The sequence below is a fragment of the Dermochelys coriacea genome, chromosome 11 (assembly GCF_009764565.3).
Source record: "Dermochelys coriacea isolate rDerCor1 chromosome 11, rDerCor1.pri.v4, whole genome shotgun sequence".
In the NCBI taxonomy this organism is placed as follows: Eukaryota; Metazoa; Chordata; order Testudines; family Dermochelyidae; genus Dermochelys; species Dermochelys coriacea.
The window spans coordinates 3,037,827-3,061,086 of NC_050078.2; the positions used below are offsets into that span (position 1 = coordinate 3,037,827).

The 23,260-nt window shown below is 56.0% G+C and overlaps 1 protein-coding gene across 21 annotated transcripts in view; it reads left to right on the forward strand.

Moving 5' to 3' along the window:
• TNS1 (tensin 1) overlaps positions 1-23,260 on the forward strand; it is a 279,839-nt gene that overhangs the window by 126,062 nt on the left and 130,517 nt on the right. For 20 of the 21 annotated variants that reach the window (XM_043504818.1, XM_043504821.1, XM_043504825.1 and 17 more), the window contains one exon: positions 10,260-10,298. In XM_043504818.1, coding sequence (XP_043360753.1) covers positions 10,260-10,298 — 39 coding nt within the window. Of the gene's footprint in view, positions 1-1,514; positions 1,639-10,259; positions 10,299-23,260 lie in introns of those variants that run through there. The other variant, XM_043504832.1, reaches the window with a different exon arrangement.

Genomic DNA, 23,260 nt, shown 5'->3' on the forward strand with positions numbered 1-23,260 from the left:
CCCTGGCAGATGCTCTGGGAAAATGGGTTCAAGCCCAGGGTTAACCGGCATCCCCAGCCAGGCTGGCTCGAGCGTGTGTGGGGAATGCAGGCCACTGTATAGCTGGAGGGGGCTGAATGAAATCCCATGGCTCCATCCCGGGCCGGCATTGTCGTGCGAGGCCTCAGCCCTGAACTGCCCTACACAGGGCAATGGCACTGCACAGAAGAGGAACCTCAATCCTGATCTGCAGCCCCCTGTTATCTGAGCCTCTGGTTCCCCACACAGAGCTGTGCTGGTGCCCCTCAATCCTGACCGGCAGCCCCTTGCTAGCCCAGCCCTCGGTTCACCCACCCACCAGCTCTGCCAATACCCCTCCTTCCAGACCGGCCCCCCATCTCTACTGATTCCCCTCACTCCCGACCCACAGCCCCGTGCTGTCCCAGCCCTGAGCTCTCCCCACAACTCCCTCTGCTCTGCCGATGCCTCTCAGCTGACATGCCTCCCCCTGCAATTCACAGAGTGATTAAAGACTAAAGTGAAGTGACTTCTCCCAACCCCAGGACACTTTGGATCTCAGCTCCCTGTGCATCCCATTTCCTCTTCAGCTGGCGTGTGGGTCGCACCCAGCGTTGTAACTTGTATAGCTTGTATCCCAGGGTAGGGTTTTTCCTGCCTTCCTCTGGCCACAGCTGGGCGGGGTGAACCCTTGCGCTGAGGTGGGACGGAGACCCCCTGTTCCTAGACTCCTGTGCCAGATGGCCAGTTTTGGGGGGTGGGAAGGAATTCCCCCCCAGGTCACATTGGTGGGGTCACTGGGGGGTGCTTCCGTCTTTCTCTGCAGCATGGGGTGTGGGTCGCCTGCCAGGATCAGCTTGGCTTCCCTCCCCTGCCGTCACAGGGGCCTCGGGCACTGGCAGCACCTGAGTCCCCCGTTCTCTGCCTGAGGACTGAAAGCTTTGATTTAACAGGTTGCAGGAATACAATACAGGGCTCAGTGGCGTGAAGCTGAAATGCCTGTGATATACAGGAGGGGAGACTGCCCGCTAACCGGCCCCGTGGGCCTCCCGCTCTGTGAAAGGCCTCGCCCGCAGGATCTACGCTGTCTCTTAGGGTCTTAATCAGGGCCCAAGCGGGAGCTCCCTAAATGCTGGCACTTCACTATTTCTTTTCTTCTCATGCAAATGCCTAGAGACACTGTGTAAACAGCCCTCGTCCTGTAGCCAAAATTCGGCTCGTGAGCAGGTCCAAGCAGAACATTCCAAGCGCGCTGTGGATCGGCGCCAGCCCCGGAGGGCAGGAGAACGGGGCCTTTTATGGTAGCATTTCTCCATTCAAATCGAAACCCCAACCCAAAACAAAACAGAGCCGGGAACACAAACACGGCCGCTGGAAGATGCAGCTGGGGAGCAGCCCGGGAGGGGGGACCTGGGGTTTCGCAGTAGAAGGAAGAGACAGTGATTAGCAGCCTGCCTGGCGCGGTGTGAGCAATGGGATGGACGGGGGGTGGACAGGGAGGACAAGCAAATAACCCTGCTTGCGGCGGGTGGCTGGGGAGGAGAAACTGCATTTCCTTTTCAGTGCCGTTGGTGGATTACTGGTAACGAATGAATCTAGCTCTGGACCTGACCGGCTTGAAGGCCTCTACAGAGCCATGCGGTGAGCACAGACGAAGGGCAAGATTCCCACCCTCTGCCCCCCACAGCCCTGTCAGCGAACTGGAGGGAGCATCTCTAAGGGGACGAAACACCCTAGTCAAAGCTTGTCCCCCTCTGAGAGCTTTCCACCGAAGGGGCCAGGCCCTGCTTGGTGTGGGGAGGGCCTCTGGAGATGTGATGGAGATCTAACTGCTAGTTACACACTGGTCCCCAGGACGTGGGCAGGTGGCACAGTGTTCTGTGGAGAAGCGAGTGAGAACTTGAGGATGCAGCAACTCCTGGACCAGATCAGACCAGGCAGGCGTGGTGGGCAGCCCATGTTCACGAGCTTGTCTACACTCGGACATTTACCGCAGTAGCTATTCTGAAATAATTATCTAGGTATAAGGGCTGTGTGGACTCTCCTCTTCCAGAATGAGAGTGCCCGCTTGTGGGTTAGCTTAATCCACTTTGGAGTGATTGTTTGGGAGTAACTCGTTCGGTAAGTTTCTAAGTGGAGACAGATCCTGGGTGGGGGAAATGCGCTCCTTGGCTGTATAAGCAGGGGAACATCAAGCGGGAGTAGGGCAGACGCATTACTTCTTTGGCAGCATTGGCACTCTGAAGAACAGGCCTGGTAGGGGGAGACTTGAGGAGTTGGGTTTAGCTTGAGAAAGAGAAGGTTAAGACATGACGTGATCATGCTCCTTTGTAGGAGAAGATTTCTGAGAGTAGGTGGCTCTTCCATCTAGCTGAAAAAGGAGCGGTGACATCTGTGGCTGGAAGTTGAAGCTGGAACAAGAACTAAAGTATTTAATGGTGAGAGTCATTAACCACTGAAGAAGTTACCTAGGGATGTGGGAGAATCTCTTTCACTTGAAGGCTTTTTAAATCAAGAGTGGCTCTCTGTCTGAAAGATCTGAATTGGAAATGATGGGGCTTGATAACAGAGGCGCTGGATGAGGTTCCTTGGCCTGCCATGTGCTGGAGATCAGACTGGATGCTCAGAACGGTCTCTTCTGGCTTTGAAGTCTATAAATCCAGTGCTCCGTGGAAAGGAGGGGAGGGACTCCGGATTCCCACCAGTGTAATCAAGAATTAGCCCTAAATTTGTCGCCGTTCCTTCCTGGTCTCCAGCCAAGTGACTCTTTGGGTGGGTGAGTCCATGGGAGATCCAAGGACAGCCTGGCTCACCGGCCCGTGGCAGACCAGTGAGACTTACCAGGGGTGGCTCCCTGCAGTGCAGTAGTTTTTGGCCAGTGTTTCTGAGCCTCCAGGAAAGACAGAGGCCTGTGGTGGGAGCAGCCCCGAAGGAAGCCTCCTCGGGAATAGGGAGCATCGTCGTCTAGACAGAAAGAGATTTGGCCTGAACCTCCACTGAAACTCAGCCCGCGTTGGATTGCTTTAGGAGGTCTGAAATGGTTGGCTTCTTCTAAATCATGTTTGTCTTTTCAAGTTGAGACTGGGAGCAGAAGTGCCAGGGCAGAAGAGACCCTGGCTGGATAACTCAGAGAACCTCCAGCGCAGGCAGCTGGATGTTGGGGTCTTCTCCCATCCAGACGTTGTGATGACCCCCGTTGGTGGGAATGCCCAGCTTTGAGCAAGGGACAGGGCCCATGAGCTAAGGGTCCGAGCTCAGGCCTGGGAGTTGAGAGACGTCTGTTCGCTCCTGGCTCTGCTACGGACTCGCTGGGCATGAGAAGCCACAGGGGCTGCAACCTGGGTGACTCCGGGGGGGGGGGGGGGCTGGGATCCCCAGGTGGCTGCCCATATCCACGCCGCCCCCTCTGCAAAGCTGGGAACAGCAGCTTGTGAGCCCTCCGGGTGCACGCACCACTGGATGTCCTGCCCATAGAGGTCCCACCTGGCGGAGCCGACCGCATTCCCTGATTTGGCCCAGGTGCACTATTTCACGCCTAGGTGCACTATTTCACGCCTGGAGGCTGTTCCTGCAATAAGGCAAATCCCTGGATTGCTGCTGCTACAGATCCTGCTGTGTGCTCCTGATCCTTGCTCCTGGTTCCAGTTCCCAGTTCCCAGTTCCCCGCCCCTGCTCCTGACATCTCGCCCGTCTCTGTTCCCCTAACTCTACTGTGGCTGGCGTTCTTCGCTCCCTCCTGCAGCTCGTCGAGTTCAACTCCGACCCGGTCCTACAGTGTGACATTGGTACGGACTTCTGCTTCTGCCCTTATCCCTCTGCACTGAACTTGGACCATGTTCTCAAATCCCCTCCACCCCAAGCCCTGGCCTCGACCCGGATCCCATAGCGGGAATCCTGACACTGTATGACCTGGGGCACATCACTTGCTCTTTCTGGGCCTTGATGTTCCCATCTGTAAAATGGGGACAATTATAGTAAAATGGGGACAATTATAGTATCGTAGGACTTCAAGGGACCTCGAGAGGTCATCTAGTCCAGTCCCCTGCCCTCATGGCAAGACTCAGTATTATTATGTAGACCATCCCTGACAGGTGTGTGTCTAACCTGCTCTTAAAAACCTCCAATGATGGAGATTCCACAACCTCCCTGGGCAATTTATTCCAGGGCTTAACCACCCTGACAGTTAGGAAGTTTTTCCTAATGTCCAACCTTAACTGCCCTTGTTGCAATTTAAGCCCTTTTGCTTCTTGTCCTATCCTCAGAGGTTAAAGAGAACATTTTTTTTCTCTCCTTGTAACCTTTTATGTACTTGAAAACTGTTCTCATGTCCCCTCTCAGTCTTCTCTTCTTCAGACTAAACAAACCCAATTTTTTCAGTCTTCCCTCCTAGGTCATGTTTTCTAGACCTTTTTGTTGCTCTCCTCTGGCCTTTCTCCAGTTTGTCCACATCTTTCCTGAAATGTGGTGCCCAAAACTGGACACAATATTCCAGCTGAGGCCTAATCAGTGTGGAGTAGAGTGGAAGAATTACTGCTTGTGTCTTGCTTACAACATTCCTGTTGACACATGATGTTTGCTTTTTTTTGCAACAGCGTGACACTGTTGACTCATAATTGGCTTATGATCCACTCTGACCCCCCAGATCCCTTTCTGCAGTTCTCCTTCCTAGGCAGTCATTTCCCACTTTGTATGTGTGCAACTGATTGTTCCTTCTTAAGTGAAGTATTTTGTATTTGTCCTTATTGAATTTCATCCTGTTGACTTCAGCCCATTTCTCCAGTTTGTCCAGATCGTTTTGAATTCTAACCCTATCCTCCAGAGCACTTGCAATCCCTCCCAGCTCGGTATCGTCCGCAAACTTTATTATGATCCTGACTGCACAGATGCACGTCAGTCTGACTTTCTGGTTGGTTGTGAAGTGCTTTGAGATCCTGAGATGGCAAGTGTTAGTAGAGGGCAAAGATTCATTGTGTGAAACTGGCTTTAAGATTAGGACCCAGAAGTATGTTTCGTCCATACCCCCAATGCCCAGGGGTGTTCGCGTCGGGGGTCTTCATAGATTTTTAGTCCAGAAGGGACCGATGTGATCAACCAGTCTGACTTCATGCATCATCCAGGTCAGAGAACCCCCTAATGATTCCTGCATCAAGCCTGTCACTTGTAGTTGAGCTAGCTAGTTTAAGATGCTCTAAAGACTTCAAGTGATGGAGGATCAACCCCACCTTTAGATCCATTGTTCCAGTGGTTAATTACCCTCACTGTTAAAAACTGGGGCCTTATTCGTAGCCTGAATTTCTCTAGCTGCAGCTTCCAGGCATTGCACCGTGTCCAGCCTCTGCTCTCAGAAGTCGGTTCCCCTTGTAGGGGCTTGGATAAGTTAAACAGACCCCGTTCCTTCATTCTCTCGCTGCAAGCTGGCTTTTACAGACCAGGAATCTTTCTCATAGCTTTTGTTCTGACTGCTCTCCGGCATTACCAGGCTTCGTTTGGCTGGTTATAGAGATGTGGGCCAGTCGTGAGATTCAGAGCTGCTCCGAGTCCAAGGCTTCAGGACGTGGGATTTGCTTTGGGGTGCTGGGAAGTTGGACCCCTCAGAAATGTTCCTCCATCCCAGGAATCTCAGCACAGGGCCTGAGAAACACTGGAATGATGGGTGCAGAGACATTCCGGTCACTTCCCTATGTCCAACCCTCGCGGGAGGACATGCAGGGGCTTGGGTGCTTAGCAGCTCTCGCTGGGAAGTAGCTGTGGCTTCCCTGGTATGCGTGTCTCAGTGCCGTATCAATATCAACAAATAGTTTTGAGCCACAAGCTCCCTCCAGGAAATTCTGGGTTGGATTGCCAGTGCGAGTGACAGGATATGCCGGGCGGAGCGGAGCTTGGCGTGTGGTGCAGGGTTGGGGACGTGGGAAAGTGAACCGGCAAAACTGGCCTTATGCTGCCCTTGACGCTGTTTTACTGCAGTGGGTAAAGATCACCCTGTGTCTAGAGGAGAAAAGGGCCAGCTCAGGAGCAGCGTCAGAGGAGGTCTGCTGTCCGGCGTGAGTCCCAGCTGTTGTCGCAATCAGGATGATGGCTGGGCCACTCTGTTCTGCTCGGCAGGAGCCCGGGTTTGAGGCCCTCCAGAGCCATTCGATACCCAAACCCTGAGTCCTTTGGCAAATCCGGACCTGAGGGAGGGACCAAGAGGAATATGGAGGAAACAAAGCCCGAGGTTAATTGGCAGTAATTTGCCTCTGGTAATTACTGGAACAATAGTTTGGCTGTTTCGTCTGACATCCGCGGTCTTTTGCTTCACTTCAAAGGTTCCATACACGCTGCTTAAAACAACTTTACATAATGACCCCGGGCCCTGAGCCAAGGTTCTTCAGCACTCCGAGCACACGCCCCTGTCATTTGAGCTAAAGGAGCTACTCAGTTGGCGAGTAGCAGTGGTACGCTGTTACCCTCTGCAGCCCAGCCATTCGAGGAGGCCACTGTAGTTGTACCGCCTTGTGATAGCAGCCGAGACCTCTCTTCACACAGGACCATAGGCCAGCCCTGCCTCTGCAGTGCAGCGTCCGTAAGAGCAGACATTGCTGTCGTCAGCTACTGCAGCCGCTTGCCTGTGGCATGAGGGATCGAATGATGATCTGCTCTCTGAACACCCGGCCCCAGCCTCTCAGGTCGAAGGGCAGTCTCCATCAGGGAGGCACGGTTTCAAAGAACTCTGGTAATTAACTCATTAGTTAATTCAGCAAATGAGCTCTCAGTGGGTTTGCCCCTAAATACTCCCCTGGTATTGATACAGAGCACTGCTTCAGCCTTTCCAAACATGAATCCTTGGCCCAGCAGCTTCATACCCATTCAGCAGATGGGGAAACTGAGTCACAGGGCGGGAAAGGGACATGTCTGAGCTCAGAGAGAGCCTCAGCATCAGAACCAGCAACAAAAATGAGAAGACCCATTCCTGGGCTCAGACCGTGATCCCCAGCCTCTTTCTTCTGTTGGGGTTTGTTTTGTCATGCCTTCAGCCACTAGATAAACCCTGCAGCGGGAGACCCAACCATCCATCAGTCCCTGTCCCCGGAGTATCTGAGCACTGAGCCAGCCCCTGCGGGCTCACCCCGGCTGTCGCTGGCTGGGCACTACCCCAGCAGCTCACTGGGTAAGACACAGTAATGCAGCACACCACGATTCATTTTTTCAGCATCTTTCGTTGAAGCTGCTTCTCACGGCGCTGGCAAAGGGCTGATTTAAAGAGGCGGAGAAGAAACACTGGGCGTTGCAGGTGCACGAGCACTGGGCAGATCATGTGGGCTGGCGGGGCGGACTCTGATGCTCGGTGAGCGGAGGGTGCGTGGAGGGAAGACGGCTGAGAGGCACAGGGAGGGACTTGGCCTTGCTGACCTTGACCAAAGGTTAATGCCCCCGACACGTGGCAGCAGCCAGTGGCTACTGCGACGAGCTACCAGAGGAGGAGATCAGCTTGCTGGTGTGGCTCTGATCACGGAGCATTTCCTTTCTTCTGTGGGAGGTTGCTGCAGCTGTTGTGTTTCTGGGAGCAGCAGGTGGGAGGGAGAGGAGCAGTGGAAGAGGGGGCACATCATGTTTTGGGGGGGGAGCTGCAAGGGACATACAAATACCTTCCAGTACTGAGGGACGCATGGGGGGACAGCCTCTAGGACCTGGAGCTCCGGGTGGGCAGAGAAGCTGCTTTCTGTGTGTGGTGTTTTTGCCCAAGTTCGATCTTTGAACAATAAAACTATGCCCAGGAAAAGATGCAGGCCGGGCAGTGAGAGCCAGCCGGAGTGAGGGGAAACTGAGGCAGCTGCTAGCCTGAAGCCAGGCCAGGTAGGCGACAGCTTGGACGTAACAGGCGAGCGTGGGACTCCATGCTACATGAAGCGGAGCGACTGTTCCTGCTTTCTAACACTGGGGCGGAGGATTGTGCAGAGCTCATGAGCTCTTGCTCTGACCACGCAGTCTGGCTACGGTTGGTGCAAGGCCTTTTTATTCTGCCACAGCTGCCACCCGGCATAGCCAGCATCCTTCATTTCCCCTGCAACAGCTCTTCTCTTCCCCTCCCTTCCGGGCGAGGGACCAGAGCCAGCATGAGCATCTTTGGATGAGCCTGCACGGCAATTATTCACTCGCACCAATGTGAGGGACGGTAGCCGTGCCACGGGAGGCTTGGCAAGATGCTTCTTTGTGCGTGCGAGATTCCGGCTACGAGGAAAGCCAGAGGCCGGCTGCTTGCACTGGGGTCTCTGCAGGGTGGGGGGGCAGCGTGGGCAAGAGATGTTGCAAGGGGCGGTTGGTCTTTGCAAGGGCGGGGCTGCTGGGCTCAGCAGAGGGTTCTGTGCTTCCTTCATGTGACGGGGGCAAGCAGGTGAAACGCACCTGCTGAGTGTGCCTGGGGATCCCGCCTGTCTGTGGAGGCTTAAGCCATGTTAGCTAACAACGGTCGTGCAGCTGGTGCGGGGCGCGGGGGAGGGACTGCAGAGCAGAAATGTTACATACCGGCCCCCCCAGTGCCCAGCGGTAGCAGGTGCCAGGGCCTAGCAAGATGGTTTCTCACTGGAGGAGAAATCCGTGGCATGCACTCAGAGTTCACGCTTCGCATAACTCATTTATCCAGTGGCCTAGGGCCCAGGTGGTCACGAAAGGCAGTGAGGCAACCGCTGCTTTAGCTGTCCCAGCCCAACTCTACTGCCCAGTTTCCAGGGAGTAATGCTGCCCCAAGAACTGACTCCGGCTAAGGCGATTCAAGCTCTCCTGCCATTTGCAACAGCTCCCCCAACCGGAAAGTGCATCATGAACCGAACAGCCGCGCAAGCATAGTCTCCTCCTACGTGAGAAGCTGGTGTAATGCCGCCACCTGGTGACTCCCACCATAATGGGACTAACCTGCCACGCGGTCGCCTTCTTCGTGCTGGAGCAAAGTGCCGGCGTTCCCACTCCTAGCCTGATTTCCCCAGTCTTGGCTTCTTCAGGATCCTATGGTCTAGAAACAACGAAACCCGCCTAATTTCCAAAGCAGTTGTCAAAATCGAATCGCTCTCCTCCTTAAGAGGCAAATAGATTCCTCTTCCCTCTCAGACAAGTCACCTACTGTCTGCTCTTCAGCCTGGAACATGCCAGGAAACCGTCAGATCCCCCACCTTGGCCCATGATGTGAGAAGGGGACGGGGGCTGAAAACAAAGGGACGCATGGTTCAGGCAGAGGAAAGGAAGTCCTTTACACTTAAGTTGGCGTAGTTCACTACTGGTGGGAGTGGGGGCTGGAGGGGGTCATTGAGGCAAAAGCTGAGGCTGGACTCCAGATTCTGTATCTTCTTTGCTGTGTGAGCTGAAATGGTGTTTCAAGGGGAGCCACCCTCATGCTGCAGGGCCGATCACCAGCCGGGGTCAGGAGGAATTTCTCCTTCCCTTCGTATAACACAGCTCCATTGATCAGGCTCATTGGTGTGTTCCCTCCCACCTCTGAAGGGTCAGGGGTAGGTCACCACCAGAGCGGATGGAGCCACATGGAACGCTCCCCGTTCTCGGCATCAGAGGCCCTGCTGGTTTGTTGCACATCAATCAGCGATGGGCCGGGCGCGTGGGTTAAGCTAATCCAGGAAATGATCATGGGGGGTTTTGCAGATGTGTGTGTGAGTCCCGTGCTGGTGTCTCAAAGCTCTGCCGTGATTAGAGAAATGCCCTCTGGAAGGGGCTGATTGCAACGTACCACCAGCCACACGCTCTGATTTCTGGGTGTGTAGGAGCCTGTGTGAAAAGCAGTAGCCAGCCAAGTACGCTCAGATTAATACAGTTAGTACAGCAGCTCTCCCTCACATAGACCCTGGGCGGTCCGAGGACCGGGTGAAGCTGGGGCCCTGGCGTGTTTGGGGCAGTTGGGTCCACGGGCAGGTCTCCCTCTTGTGAAGCGGTTGAGCATTGCACAGAATGGAAAGGCGCGGTAGCCATTGCCAGTGGGTTCTAGGCTGGGCCATCACCCCTTCCTTCTGCACGTCCCTGCGCAGTTCAGGCCTTCCCCGGTCCGCGTGAAGGAGCGCAACCATTCGCCAGAGCTGACCACAGCCGCATCGCTCAGTGGAGCTGGCCTCTGTGGACGGGGCGAGCAGACATGAGGGGGGTGTCCGATGGCAGGCTCCTAGCGGTGGCCCCCCAGCCCAGGTCACGTCGTATGTAAGATGACCGAGAGCCCGGTCTCTGCTTTGCTGTGCCTAGGGATTTGTGACATTCTAACGCTGGGTCTTCTTGTGTTTGCTTCACAGGCGGCTACCCCGTGTGCGCCTCCCGTCAACTCTGAGCTGGTAAGTGAGCCGACCCCTCTTCCCCGGGGCACTCTGGCCGCGGCTTCACGGCGGCTCTTGCCGCTGCAAAAAAGAACACGGTGAAACAGCATTGGCACCTGGGGAGGAAGCAAAGCACGGGGCTGGGAACCAGGAGAGCCACATTCTTGGTTCTGCCATGGAGCCAGCGGTGCCTCAGTTTCCCTCTCTGTCCAACATGGGCCTGCCGTGGTCCTTCTCTGTGGCAAGGTTAATGGGATGCTGTGAGGGAAGGAGTAGAATTATTTGGAACCATCTGTAGAGCCCATTAGGGTGTCAGTGACCAACGAGCTGGCAGTGGTTTCAATTCCCTTCTTTGTGCATGAAGCTCTGCCGTCCTCAGCAGCCAAAACCAGAAGGAATTGATCCCCTGTGGGTGACCTGGAGTCTAGAAGGGCATGGATGGAAAAGAGGGTCTGGTACAGGGAAAGGAAGGGTGGTCCAGGGTGTTAACCTGGGATGTGCGAGACCTGGTTTCTAGTCCCTGCTCTGCACAGGCTCCCTGGGTGGCCTTGGCCAAGTCACTTTGTTGCTCCGTGCCTCAGTTTTCCCTCTCTAAAATGGGGCTAATGGCCCTGCCTCACAGGGGGGTTGTGAGGGTCTGTGGATTGAAGGCAGTGAGGTGCTCTGATAGTATGGTAAGGGGGGGGTTAGGTAGATAGGGAGGTTGGCATGAGAGGGTCGTCTCCATGTCGGGGGGGGGGGGGGGGCTGGGGCTGGCCCAGACTCACCCTGGCAGAGTTTGGGTGGTGGGTGAGCGAGGGCTGTTTGCAGCCCGGCTGTTGCTGGGGTGTTTCCAAAAGGACCAGACAAAGGGCATTGAATTCCCTCCACTTGCCAGGCTCGGCAGCTGGCTGCATGTCCTCCAGAGCGAGCCCGGCTGGCTCTGAGAGCTGCCCTGGGACACTTTATCCGCCCCTCTCCGTCCTGTCCCCAGAGCCCCGTACAGCACCAAGGCAAAGCGCTGTCCGAGCTGACAGCTCGGAAATGGGACCCATCTGTGGGCCAGTAGGGGGCACCGTTGCCTCCCAGTCAATACTGAACTGCTGCTGCCCAGCAGGATTTAGCAGGCGCTGGATAGCTAAGAGAGCCAGCTTAGCGAGGGGAAGTCAGTCCCAGCGGGTGGCTAATGCTGATCGGGAAGTTTCTTGTGGCGCCCGTGGAGCAGGTCTTGGCGCCGGGCATGCTGGAGTAGTTACATTCCGCCTGCCGCAATAAGGAAAGCCCCTGCCGTTTCACTTCTCTGAACTGCAGCACTGGTTACTACCAGCGTCCCCCTTTCGGCGGCAGGTGAATTCCCTCCTGATGTGACGAATCTGGGCTGTCGCTGTGCTCAAGCCCCGGCGAGAGAACGTGGATCCCCCTGCTTGGAAAGAGGCCCCTTGAGCTGCGGGAGAATCGCCATTAGCAGTATAGGGCCTATGGCACACAGAGAAGCAGTTCCAATTCCCTCCAGCAGAGGACAGTGGTGCACATACACACTTGCCGTTTATATGTAGGGGTGGCGTCACAGTAGCGAGCGGCTGGCGTATGATGCATTTTGGCCTCAGGACCCTCAGCTGGGGGCCTGTATTCATTTTTGGCCTAGTCTCAGTGCGGCCGACTCTTGAGGAATTGTTGCTTGCCACAGATCAGCAGTTCAACTCCCCGCACCTCTTGCTGTTGGGTCGGCATGGGAAAGTTATTCAAAGCTCAGAGGCAGCTCAGTTCTGGTTCGGCCCGCTCTGTGGGCCGAAGGCATGTGCCATTGGGGGACGATAGCAAAGCGGGGTGTAGGGGATAGGAGGCAGATGCAGCAGGCTTTCCTGTTCTCAGGGTCTGGCCTCTCCTCTGCCACCTCTCCTAGCATTAGCAGTCACAGGTGGGTCAGCAATTGCCGGGAGCGGGTGTCTATCTCGGTGCGCTCGTGTTATGGCCCTGTGCACTTGGAAAACCGTCCAGGAAATCGGCCTGGGAAACCTGCATTCAGGGCGGGACCCAATTCTCCTTGCCGGATTCTAGGGGACAGTTAGTCAGGATGTTTGGTTCGGTCCAGGATAAAAACAGGGCCGAGGTGCAACGCTCGGATTCAGATTCAGGTTAGGATCTGGCCCTGCCCAAACCCATGGGCTCTTGGCCCCGGGATTAGTTCAGCCTGGGATAGAGATACGGGCCAGCTGTACAACTCGGGGCTAGATCCGCAGCGGGACCCTGAACCCCCTTGAAGTCTGGGGAGGGACTTGGGCTAGGATCCATTTATAATACACGAGTCTTAACCCATCCCAACGACATTTAGTTCCCATCACACCAGGGGCACGGTCAGATTCCACCACAGCCAAGTAATTCTTGTCCTCGCCTCCCCGCAGTGATCTCATTTGAAATTGGTGGGACTGCAGGGCTTCATGGCCGTGCCAGGAACAACACAGCTCCAGACGCGGGGGTCTGCCATTTTGAAGGGCGAGCCGGGAGAATCTGTTCCTGATGTGGGCTCACCCAGGTTTCAATTCCCTTCTTTGTGCATGAAGCTCTGCCGTCCTCAGCAGCCTAAACTCGTATGTGCCACAGGCAGAGAACAGCTGGGACCCACCAAAGCCTGACGCCCTGCAGTGGTAGGGAATTGACTAGGTGAAATATACCCAGATGATCCCAGTTGATGAACCGTGTCCCTGCCAGCCCCGCTCCTGAGCTGACTTGGGGGGGAAATTCCAACTCGGATGATGACCCTTAGCTTGGCCCTCCGTCTGCAGGACAGCCTGGAAAGCCCTTTGTCTCTGCACGCTGCCATGGTGAATTCCTAGCGCGGGCTTGTGGGCAGTCACGGAGCAGGGCATTCGAGAAGCGACGTCTTCCCTTTGCCCGATTGACAACCGAATCCCTAGGGAGGGGCTCAGAGCACTGAGGGGCAGCCCGGGGCCCCGATCCAGCCGGGCTGTGTTCAAAGGGACTTTAACTCACACGAAGAGCTGAGCGGGAGCGGGGCCTTGGCTTTTTGCCTTGTCCGGGTTCTTCAAACCTGGGCGCCGTCCCTCTGAGCTTGCCCCCCTGCCCGCCCAGCCGCAAGTAAGACACGTGCTGCGTCAGAGCCTTGCAGCTTGCAGATAAGGGGGTTGCTTGGGCACCGTGCCACTGAACGGTTATTTTGACATCTCGGCAGTTAATGTAAGAAGCCAGCAAGAACTCGCCCTGCTGCGCCCAGGGCAGGCTTTTCCTTGCCCAGAGAGCCAGCCGGGCTTTCCTAGGAGCTGGGTCCTGCCCGGTGTGGATGTGGGGTGCTGAGCTGGGGGGCCCTGATCCTGCACTGACAGCGTTAGTCTGAGCCCAGTTTCTTTGGCAGGTCTCCAGCTGCCAGCGGGCGACGGGGGCCCAAGAGTGGGTCAGATCCCAATCAGCAGAGGGCAGCAGGTTGCCGGTGCCGTAGCCAGGATGTTCGCGGTAGCTCCACCCGACAGCAGCAGAGCTCAGTGATTTATACCCCTCTCCAGACCAGTGGTCCCCAAACTTTTCAGGGTCATGCCCCCCCTTACCCCTGTCCAGCCCCTGCCCCATGGGCCGTGAGCGGGTTGTGGCTCCGGCAGGGGGCGGGGGGGGGAGCGGGAGGACGTGGACAGGGGTAAGGGGGTCAAGGCAGGGAGCAGGACTGGTAGCCAGGGCGCAGGGCTGGGAGTGGGGCCGCCGCTCGCGGTGGGAGGCAGACAGGGCTAAGGGGGCCAAGGCTGGGGCCACAGCTGGGAGTGGAGCCGGCATTCAGGGCCCCCGGGCATGGAGCCTGAAGCGGGGCCCTGGGTGTGGGGTTGGCAGCTTGGGCTGGGAGCGGAGCCTTGGTTGTGGGGTGAGCAGCTGGGGCTGTGGCCAGGAGCAGATCTGGGCAGCGCTTCCTCCCTGCCCCCACCATGGGGGCTGTCCTGGGCCCCAGCCATGCCCCTCCCCCCCGAACGGTTCTCTGTACCTCCCCGGGACGGAGCGCCCCACAGTGTGGGGACCTCTGCTCTAAACCATAGTGTGAGGTGGAGGCTCAGCCCCACGGCTGGCGTGGAGGCGGGAGGTTGCTGTTGTCTGTGTGAGGCCAGTGCTGGGCACCTCCCGGCAAACAGCAGAACATGAGCATGAACCGTTGCCACTGAATTTCTGAGCAGGTCCTGCCCTGCCAGCAGCCGGCAAAGTACCCAGAGAGCTGACGGTGCCAGTCCCAAGCAGCAAGAAGCCCTGGAGCAGCCCCCCCTGGTGCCCTGCCAAATCACAAGAGTCGCTTAAAAATCTCGATTTTTAAAAAATTTAAAATGTAAAAATTTAAGGCCTGGGGGGATCTTTGCCTTCTGTTTCTGAGCGTTTTGGGGGCCCCTCATTTCTTGTTTTCAAGTTTTTCTCTGCCATCCCGTATGGGGCGGGACAGGAACTTGTTTGTTTGGAAATGCAAGCTGAGAGTCTCCTCCAGTCCCATGACTCTGGGAGCTGGGGCTTTAAGGACATCGACTATCTCAAGAAAATCAGCAGAGTTGCAAGGCCCCCCTTGACCACGCCAATGAAATCCTCGCCTGGTACAACCGCGAAACTGACCAGCGCAGCCTGCAGCAGGGAGGGCGCATGTGCTGGGCCCACTCCACCCTTCAAGGGCAGCGCTGTGACCCTCAGGAGGGCAGCTCGAGTCCATTAGAGGCAGGAGTAGAGGCCGGTCTTTTCCCCACCTGCCCTCCTCTGGACGGGTAGCCACCACCATGTGCCACTGACGGGCCGGGAGGGGGACACGCAGTCACAGAACCAGAACTGAGCAGGGCCCCGTGCAAAGTCTGGGCTGTGTTTTCCTTCAGAGCCTGGGGCATTTTCTTCCCACGCGGGGAGATCACTCTAGCAGATGTGCCTGAAGCTTGTTTTCTTTTCTCTGATGCTGTTTAGATTGAGGAAGATGATTATTTTCACCCCTTGTTTTCCCTGGAAATCTTAATGTAAGTCAGAAACAATTAAGCTGACAGGCCGCAGGGATTTCTTTGCCAGAGCAACAAACAGGAACAATTCCCAGCAGGTCTCTGCTGATAGAAGAGGAACAGGGAATTGCTAAAACAGCTGTCCCGTGAAACAGCCCATGTTGTTCCATCTGAACTGTGAGCCGTGTGCGTCCTCGGGGCCAAGGCGCTGGCTTCTCTTGTCAACAAGATCTCCTCTCTGCTCCGCTGCGAAAGCTGCAGCAGGCGTCTACTGAAATGTGCCACTGCTTTGTTATTGTAGGGTTACTCGTGAGTGGTGGGCTGGGCTTTGTCAGTGGAGGGCTGGCCTTGGTTTGTTATTGTAGGGTTCCTTGTGGGCACCAGGCAGTGCTCGCTGGTTTTATTATTGTAGGGTGGCTTATGCATGCTGGTCTGCCAATGAAGTGAGCTGTAGCTCACGAAAGCTTATGCTCAAATAAATTTGTTAGTCTCTAAGGTGCCACAAGTCCTCCTTTTCTTATTTGCGAATACAGACTAATACGGCTGCTACTCTGAGATCTGCCAACAGTGATTGGTTGTTGCAGGGATGGGACATTGTACACAAGTTTGTTATTGTAGGGTTGCTCCTGAGAGTTGGCCTTTGGGTACTGTTATTGTAGTACATGGTTACCCTTTGCTGGCTGGGTGGGGCGGGGTTACCCCCTGTGCTTGGAATGGACCCCCTAGGCTGCCATGCACTTGCCATAAACCAATGAAGCCCCTTCCCCCTGCCCTAGTCACTCGGGGGGGCTCACTGAGCGGGTCTAGGGTTTAGGAGGAGCCCGAGGGCGGCGAGAACTGGCGCAGCCTGTGCTGGGACCTCCCAGGGGACACCCGGACTCAATTCTCCAGGGCTTTCCCTGGCACGGCCTTCACGCCACCTTGGGTGCCCCCTGTGAAACTGGTGCCTGTGAGCGACTCCATCCTGGGACGCGAACTGGGGCGGCTAGGAGGGGTGGGCTTGGTCCTTCCCCTGCTGGCCCAGGTTGGGCTCCTCCCTCTGCATCGCGGACATTCAGCTGGTGTCGCAGGTGGTCCAAGCCACAGGTGCGAGGAGGGGGCCCTCCCTGCTGTAGCAGCTGGCAGGAGCTTCCGCCTCGCCCCAGATACCCCGGTGATGGGCACAGTGCAAGAACCTAGACAGGACAGGATTGAGTCTCCTCCACAGACCTCGACCTAGGACCCGAGAGAGGGGATGTTTCACCACGTCCCTGATCTCCTCCCCACGGGGTATCATTGAGCCCCGAGAGGCCAAGTGCCCACCCCATCTCCTGACTGATGTGCTGCCCCCTAGTATTGGCAGCGGGCGTGGCTGAGGGCGGCCTCACGGTACGTCTGCTTGTTCGTGGTTGAGATTTAAGCCCAAGATGTACCAGCTGGAAGCCAGCCCCCCGGGGAGCCTGGAGTATCTTTCCCCTGAATCCCAGATCCAGGCCTCGGTGATGTGGTTACAGGCAATGGGAGGAAGTTACCATGGGAAAACGGGCTACATAAATCAATCCGGAATTAATTGGGAACACCATCCATGCGAAAAGCCAGGGCTCGTGCTTCACTCGGGAAGGAAGGTGGCCAGTGGGGGCTGCAGAGAGAGCCCATTGCAAAGGCCCAGCTGGAGGGGAGATTGCAGAAAGGCCACTGTGGAGGGGCTCGAAGCAGGAACGAGGGGGCTGGGGCCTGCTCCGAAGGCTTGGCTCAGGCCCCTGGGGCAGCAGACAGGCCGATTTCTGACTTGCATCTGACAGTGCAAAGGAGGGAGAGGAAGAGAGTCTGGCTGAGCGTGCATGGAAAGGGGGAGTGTGCATGAGGGAGTGTGCGTTTGTGTGGCTAAGTGTGAGATGTGTGAGTGAGCGTGCATGGGAGTGGGTGAGACCGTTCACGGGAGTGGGTGAGTATGTGTGGGTGAGAGCGTCCATCGGAGCAGGAGTGGATGAGAGGGTACCTGAGGGCGGGGGTGAGAAAGGGTGTCCAGGAGCGGGTGAGCAAGTGACTGGGAGAGGGTGCCCGGGGAGGGGGCGAGAGTGACTGGGGGTAGGGGTGAGGGTGAGGGTGAGAGGGCCCGGGGGCAGGTGCGAGGGGGCCTGGTAGCGCGTGAGAGGGTATCATTTAGTTTTGCATGTGCATGGATTAGTTGATTTTCCATGCACACCGTAGCCCTGAAGCACTTTCTAGTTGTGCGTTAAGCAATGTGATAACATCGGTCCCATGTTCTCTTCTCCTGGCCCCGTACGGAGAAGCGTGTGCAGCGTTTTGGCAGGGCCTGCTCCATCCTCTCTTTTCCAGCCCCTTTGTCCCAGGGTCGGGGTTTCGGTGCGGGCGTCTTGCTGTCAGCCGGGAGGCGTCGGGGTTACAGTCCTGCAGGCCAGTATTAACAAGCGAGGCGTGATTTTCGGCCTGACGCTTGGAAAGGACGAGAGAGCTGTCTCCTGCCACACGGGCCCCTGGGGGCCCCTCGGAATCGCTGGTCTCTTTTTTGCAAATCTTGGCTTGACATCTCCTGTGTGTGCACGGAGCAGACATCCCCCCGGGGCAGCCCGCTCCCCTGCATCTTCTCAGGCCAGCCCTGATGTACCTACCTTCTCCTTTGGGGGTGATCTCTCGCAGGTACTTACCTGGCCCCCATGACTGCACTTCTCAATCTGTGGTGGCTGTCTGCTGACATCTCCCCCCTGCTTCCCTTGTGAAGCAGGGCAGAGCTATTCTCCCCCATTGTACAGAGGGGAAACTGAGGCAGGGAGCGACTAAGGCTCCGATCCACAAAGGAATTCAGGCTGAGGGGCCGGAGGAGAGAATTCAGGAGCCTAAGACCTTTGTGGCTCTGGACTGAAGTGACTTATCATGGGTCCCAGAGAGCGTTTGTGGTGGAGCAGGGATTTGAACTGTGGTCTCCCAAGTGCTAAGCTCACCATTGGACCATCCATCCTCTCAGCTCTGCCTGCCTGGCTTAATCACAAGGACCCCCTGCCTGATGGGAAGCAAGCATAGAGGCACTGTGCTCATTTCACACCAAATCGTTCCAAGCAATTATCTTCTGCGCTTCCCCCATCAGTGCACCGTGATGTGTCTCGCATTGATCCAGCTGCTTTTATCACAGCCTGGGGTTTAATCTCCCCACGGCACATCCATGCTGTGAACGCCGCAAGGAGCCCGTCGGTCCCAGAGGAAGCTTGCCAGCCTGCTCCAGGATACTTATCTGGAGAAAAACACAGTCTTGTCCGTTTGGGACCGTTAGTGCGGTGTCAGGAGGAAGCTGACGGGGGTGTGAGGAGCCCAGCCCAGTCTGGAGATTACAGCACAGGCTGGCTTGCAGGCCCAGCGCATGCCAGAAATGAGAGGGGGAGTCCTGTGTTTGGTGGAGCCAGTTCACGGCTAGAACTGGGGCTGGAGCAGGGGGCAGTGTGGGGAGTGGTGGGTAGGGCGGATTTGGGACACAGCCCACCTTGGAAATACCTGCTCCATCCCAGGCAGGTGAACGAGGTGCTCCAAAGGCATCTCCCATCACTGACAGCGCTGAAATAGACCAGGGTCTCCGTGCTGGATTCCCTGCCAAAATGGGCTTCCCCCGCGTGCACCTCTGCCCGGATAGGCTGGGGCCATCAGTAACGCTTGCCGTCCGTGGAGGTGCCGCCCTCTCCGATTGGCCCTGGCCCCCGGGCACAGTGGTCTGGAGGCCCCGGCCTGCCCTGTTTAGCTCACCTGTGTCCATTTAGCTGAGAGAAGCCTGAGCTAGAGACAGCCACGAGGGCCTCCAGCCAAATGGACCTGATCCGGAGAAGTACTGAGCTCCAATTTCCATGGGAGCCGGAGTGCTGAACCCTGCTCAGAATTAGGCCCGTAGTTGGTGGGTAATGTGGCCTAGGAGATCTGTAACCAGCAGCAATAGCTGAAAGCTCAGGGCCGGGGATCACAGCTCTGGGGGATCTGCCAGAACTATCGCAGCTTCACTCAGACAAGCTCATCAATTCTTGGTTAAATCACTGTCACTTCCCTCTCCTGCCCCGAGACCTCCATGTTACCACTGCCAGGAGCCTAGATGCCATGGGGATGGGCACAAATCAAACTCTACAATAGCTAGCAGCAGGAGAGAGGCCTCATAGGGATCCTCTCGCAAAGCCCCACACTGGCATGGTGAAGATGCTGGTGGAAACTGACAGAGTCCCATTGGCCAGCGTGGGGGGCTGGATACAGTACTCCCCCAGACAGACGACCCCTGCCCTTTCCCCAGCAGCTTGTGGGGAGACTGTCCTGAGGCAGGAGCGTCGCTGCTCAAACGAGACGAGGCAGGTCTCGTGAGCCACCTGTTGGGGGATATTCTGTGCAGAAGGGGAACGGTTTTGCTGCTCCGTCTCATAGCAGGAATGCAGTGGCTCAGGTTTGCCCAGTTCCTCTCTTCGCAGGATTCCTGCTCTCTGAAGGGGGCTTGGCTTCTCCCTGGCGGAGCTGCGCTAGGAGGCCATGGCTGCTTTGCTGCCGGAAGTCTCTCTTTTCGCGTACCCTGTTTGGAAACGGTTCCTTAAGTGGCTGTTGCATTTGTCCCCCAGCCCTCCTGCCTCCTGGGAATTGACCCTGGAAACAGCCAGAATGAGAGATCCCGCTGAACCCAAAAGCAGAGCGACTTCACTATCACCTTCCCCTACAATTTGCCTTCCTAGCTGGAATTCAGCAACCAGAAGGCAGGACCCTGTGGCCCCTCCTCCATTGTCAAATTTGCAGGAGACGGGGTGGCGTTACATCTCCAGGGGCTTGTTCCTGGTTGGGTTAGGATTCCAGCCATCCTTCCACAGCCCTGTCTGCCTCCGTGTCTCGCCTGCGTCCTGATCTCAGAGACTTGTCAGGCTGCTACGTGGCTATCGGTTCGCACCGGTGCTCAGTGCCGCTCTCTTGATTCTTGGAGCCGCGTCAGACGCCGGGTTCTGGAGGCTGCTCCTGTTGGGTTGCCCACTCTGAGCCACCTCTTGGGGAGCGATGGAGGTGGATGGAGAATCGTTTTGCTGCTTGCTTTCCTGGAGCCGGTTGGAAGGGGGAACATTGCTGAAGCTCCCGGGATGTGTTGAGTTCCCAGATCCATGCTGACAGGCCTCCCTCCCTGCTGCTTTGGAGCCTTGACTCATTAGGCAGAAGATCCAAGCAGGGTGAACCACCAGGCCATAGTGTCTTGAGTGGAACGTTCAGATCTGCGGTCGGTGACCATGCACGATCCTCGGCATGAACTGATTTAGGGCCAGTCCCAGCTGGGTCTCAGATCCTCTAGCCGGCCCACAGCACCTTGCTGTGCCAGGTTCCTAGAATGGGCCCGGGGTTTGCCAGGCAGAGCATGCCACACTCTTGCTGGGTGGCTCTGTGGCACAGCACTTGGCCAGCTCTGTGCTGGTAAATAACCGTCATTTCCTCAGGCCATTCCAGGGGTAGAATGTGAAGGGATGTGAGGCTGGGAGGCTCCAGGTGACTGAATGATGCTCCAAGCTGCAGGGACCAATACGCACCCTGTGGTGGTGCTTGTCTGTGTGTTACTAGCAAAACATCTTCATGAGGAAACTGGCAGCAGAAGAGTTAAACCGTGGCAGGCTGGAGCTGGTGGCAGGTGTTGACAACAGGGGGCACTACCAATGTTCCCTCTAATTTTTGACAGGCTGTATGCGCAAAAAATTTCTTCTGTGCAATTGTTGTGCTTCTGTGCAAATGTTTGTGTGCACTGTGTTTCGCCGTGTGTGCAGGGTTTAGGATCTGTGTGCGTGCGCACACGCGCACAGCTTAGAGGGAACAGTGGGCACTACTACCCCTGAAATGGATCTTTGCTGGCTCCCGGTGCAGCAGATTACTGCCATCCCAGTGAAAAAGGTCCACAGTAACTATCGGCAATACACATTTAGTGAGAAGGAGTTACACAAGCAGTAAAGGGTTATATTAAGCACATAACTCCTATGTTAGACATTAAGAGCTATACATTCCTCTGAACGAGTCTCTCTTTCACAAACATACACAAACAGGCCCTGCGCTAGCCTCACGCAGTTCCGGCTTGGCAAACAGAGAAGGTGGTTACCAGTTTCTTCCCACATGGTCTGTTCTTCTCAACCCTCTGGTCTGTCTCGGATTCCCTCGAGGCAAAGCCTTGGCTGCCTAGAGACCCCCTCTGGTCACAGTCCTACTCGAGCCCATGGAGCAGAGTTTTGGCCACACTGTCTAACAGTTTTGCTTTCTTCAAGCGTCACTTAAGGAATCCCAACCACAGAAATGTACTTTGCTTGATTTTTATACTCTTCTTCCTCAAAGGAGTCCCATGTCTTAAAAGCATGCCCAGTGGGCGTGTGGCTACTGATTTTACCTAATTACTGTTTTGGAAGGGGCTGGAGGAGTGGTACCAAAGGAAGATCACCTGACGTTTACTCACTCATCAATCATTCACTCTGTCTCTCTGCCTGACGTTCCTGCTGTCAGGTCACTATAACCAGGTCAGCCTGTGCTCCATGCTGGAACTTTATACCTGTGATATTCACTTCGCATGAGCCCATATTTGCTGAACAATAGGTTCAATATCGATTGTGCACGTGGATTTTGCCAGTTCTTCATCAAATCTGCTTCTGCTTAAAGGGACCCTGCTCCCAGGATCTTCTGCAGCCCTTCAGCCATGTTTAAGTCATGTCAAGTTATACTCACACCCTTCATTCAGCATGGCCACATGACCATCCCAACAGCAGGGAGCCAGTGGCAGCAGGGGGCATGGGTGGGGTCCGAGGATCGTGAGTGAGATGGGGAGTTCTCCCCCTCTGGTTGTCCTTATTAGCATCGGTTCTTCACAGGTCCGGCGGGCAGCTGGGAGCACGGGAGCAGATCCGGGAGGTTTTCTAAGTGATGGGAGCACTGCACTCAGCTCTCTCCTTTCTCAGGTTCAGACCTTGGATTCGCAAATGGCATTAGGCCTGGCAGGCCGAACACTGTTCCATGCAAGGAGCCCGTGAGGAATTGGCTTTCTCCAGCGGGGGCTGTTTGGAAGCAGAGCTGCTTGCATTGAGCCAGCCCCACATGTGAGTGTGGGAAAGCCCAGCGCGGAGGCGTAAATCACCCCAGCCCTAGTCCAGTGGGGCAGCCTATTGTGATACCCCAGCGAGGGCATCGCGGCAGAAAAGTGACTCCTCTTTTGTTAGTGTGTGTTTACATAGGGCCACTCTATAAAATAACCAGTCCCTGTCCTGTGGCATATACGGGGTACCCTTTCCCATTCAGACCCTGGCCAGGACATATACAAACCCATCTCCAAGACCAGGCTCGGTTTCTTAATTATCTTCTTATCTACCTGTCAATTTTCACTTCTTTATCTCTTCACATTGGCAGCTGTCAGACCTGGTAAAATCTCTCTGTAATAAAAGGAGAAGTGGTCACTGTAAAAGATCCCAGCGTTTTACAATGAGAGCATTGCTGACCAAATATGACTTCACCCCCCCGCCCCGCGAATTTACATATATGCGCATTGTCTCAGTTAACACTGGTTTGGGTCAATTCCATGAGGTTTTATTCACCTACTGACCTTTCTGTCAGGGAATACAAGCTAACTGCTGTAAATAATGTGAACTCGTCGTTTCCGGCTAGACCTGATCAATCACTATGCAGCAAAGCATGGGCGCTGACTCGGTGGGTGCTCTGCGGCTCAAGCACCCATGGAGAAAAAATTAAGGGGTGCTCAGCACCCACCAGGCACAGCTGTTCAGCTTGGCCACCAATCAGCTGTTGGGTGACTCCTGGGGGCACTCGCGGAGGGGGGAGAGGAGTGAGCGGCAGGTGGTTGGGGGGGTCTTGGAGGAGGGGTGGAGCAGGGAGGGGGTGGGGCAGGAAGAGGTGGCGTAAGGGCGGAGCCTTGGGGAGGGGGCGGGGCAGGAAGAGGCACAGCAAGGGCGGGGCCTCAGGGGAAGGGGCAGAGTGAGGGTGGGCCCTCGGGGCAGAGGAAGGGTGGAGCACCCATCGGGGAAAAATATAAAAGTCAGTGCCCGTGATGGAAGTAGGTGTTTAACGTTCAGA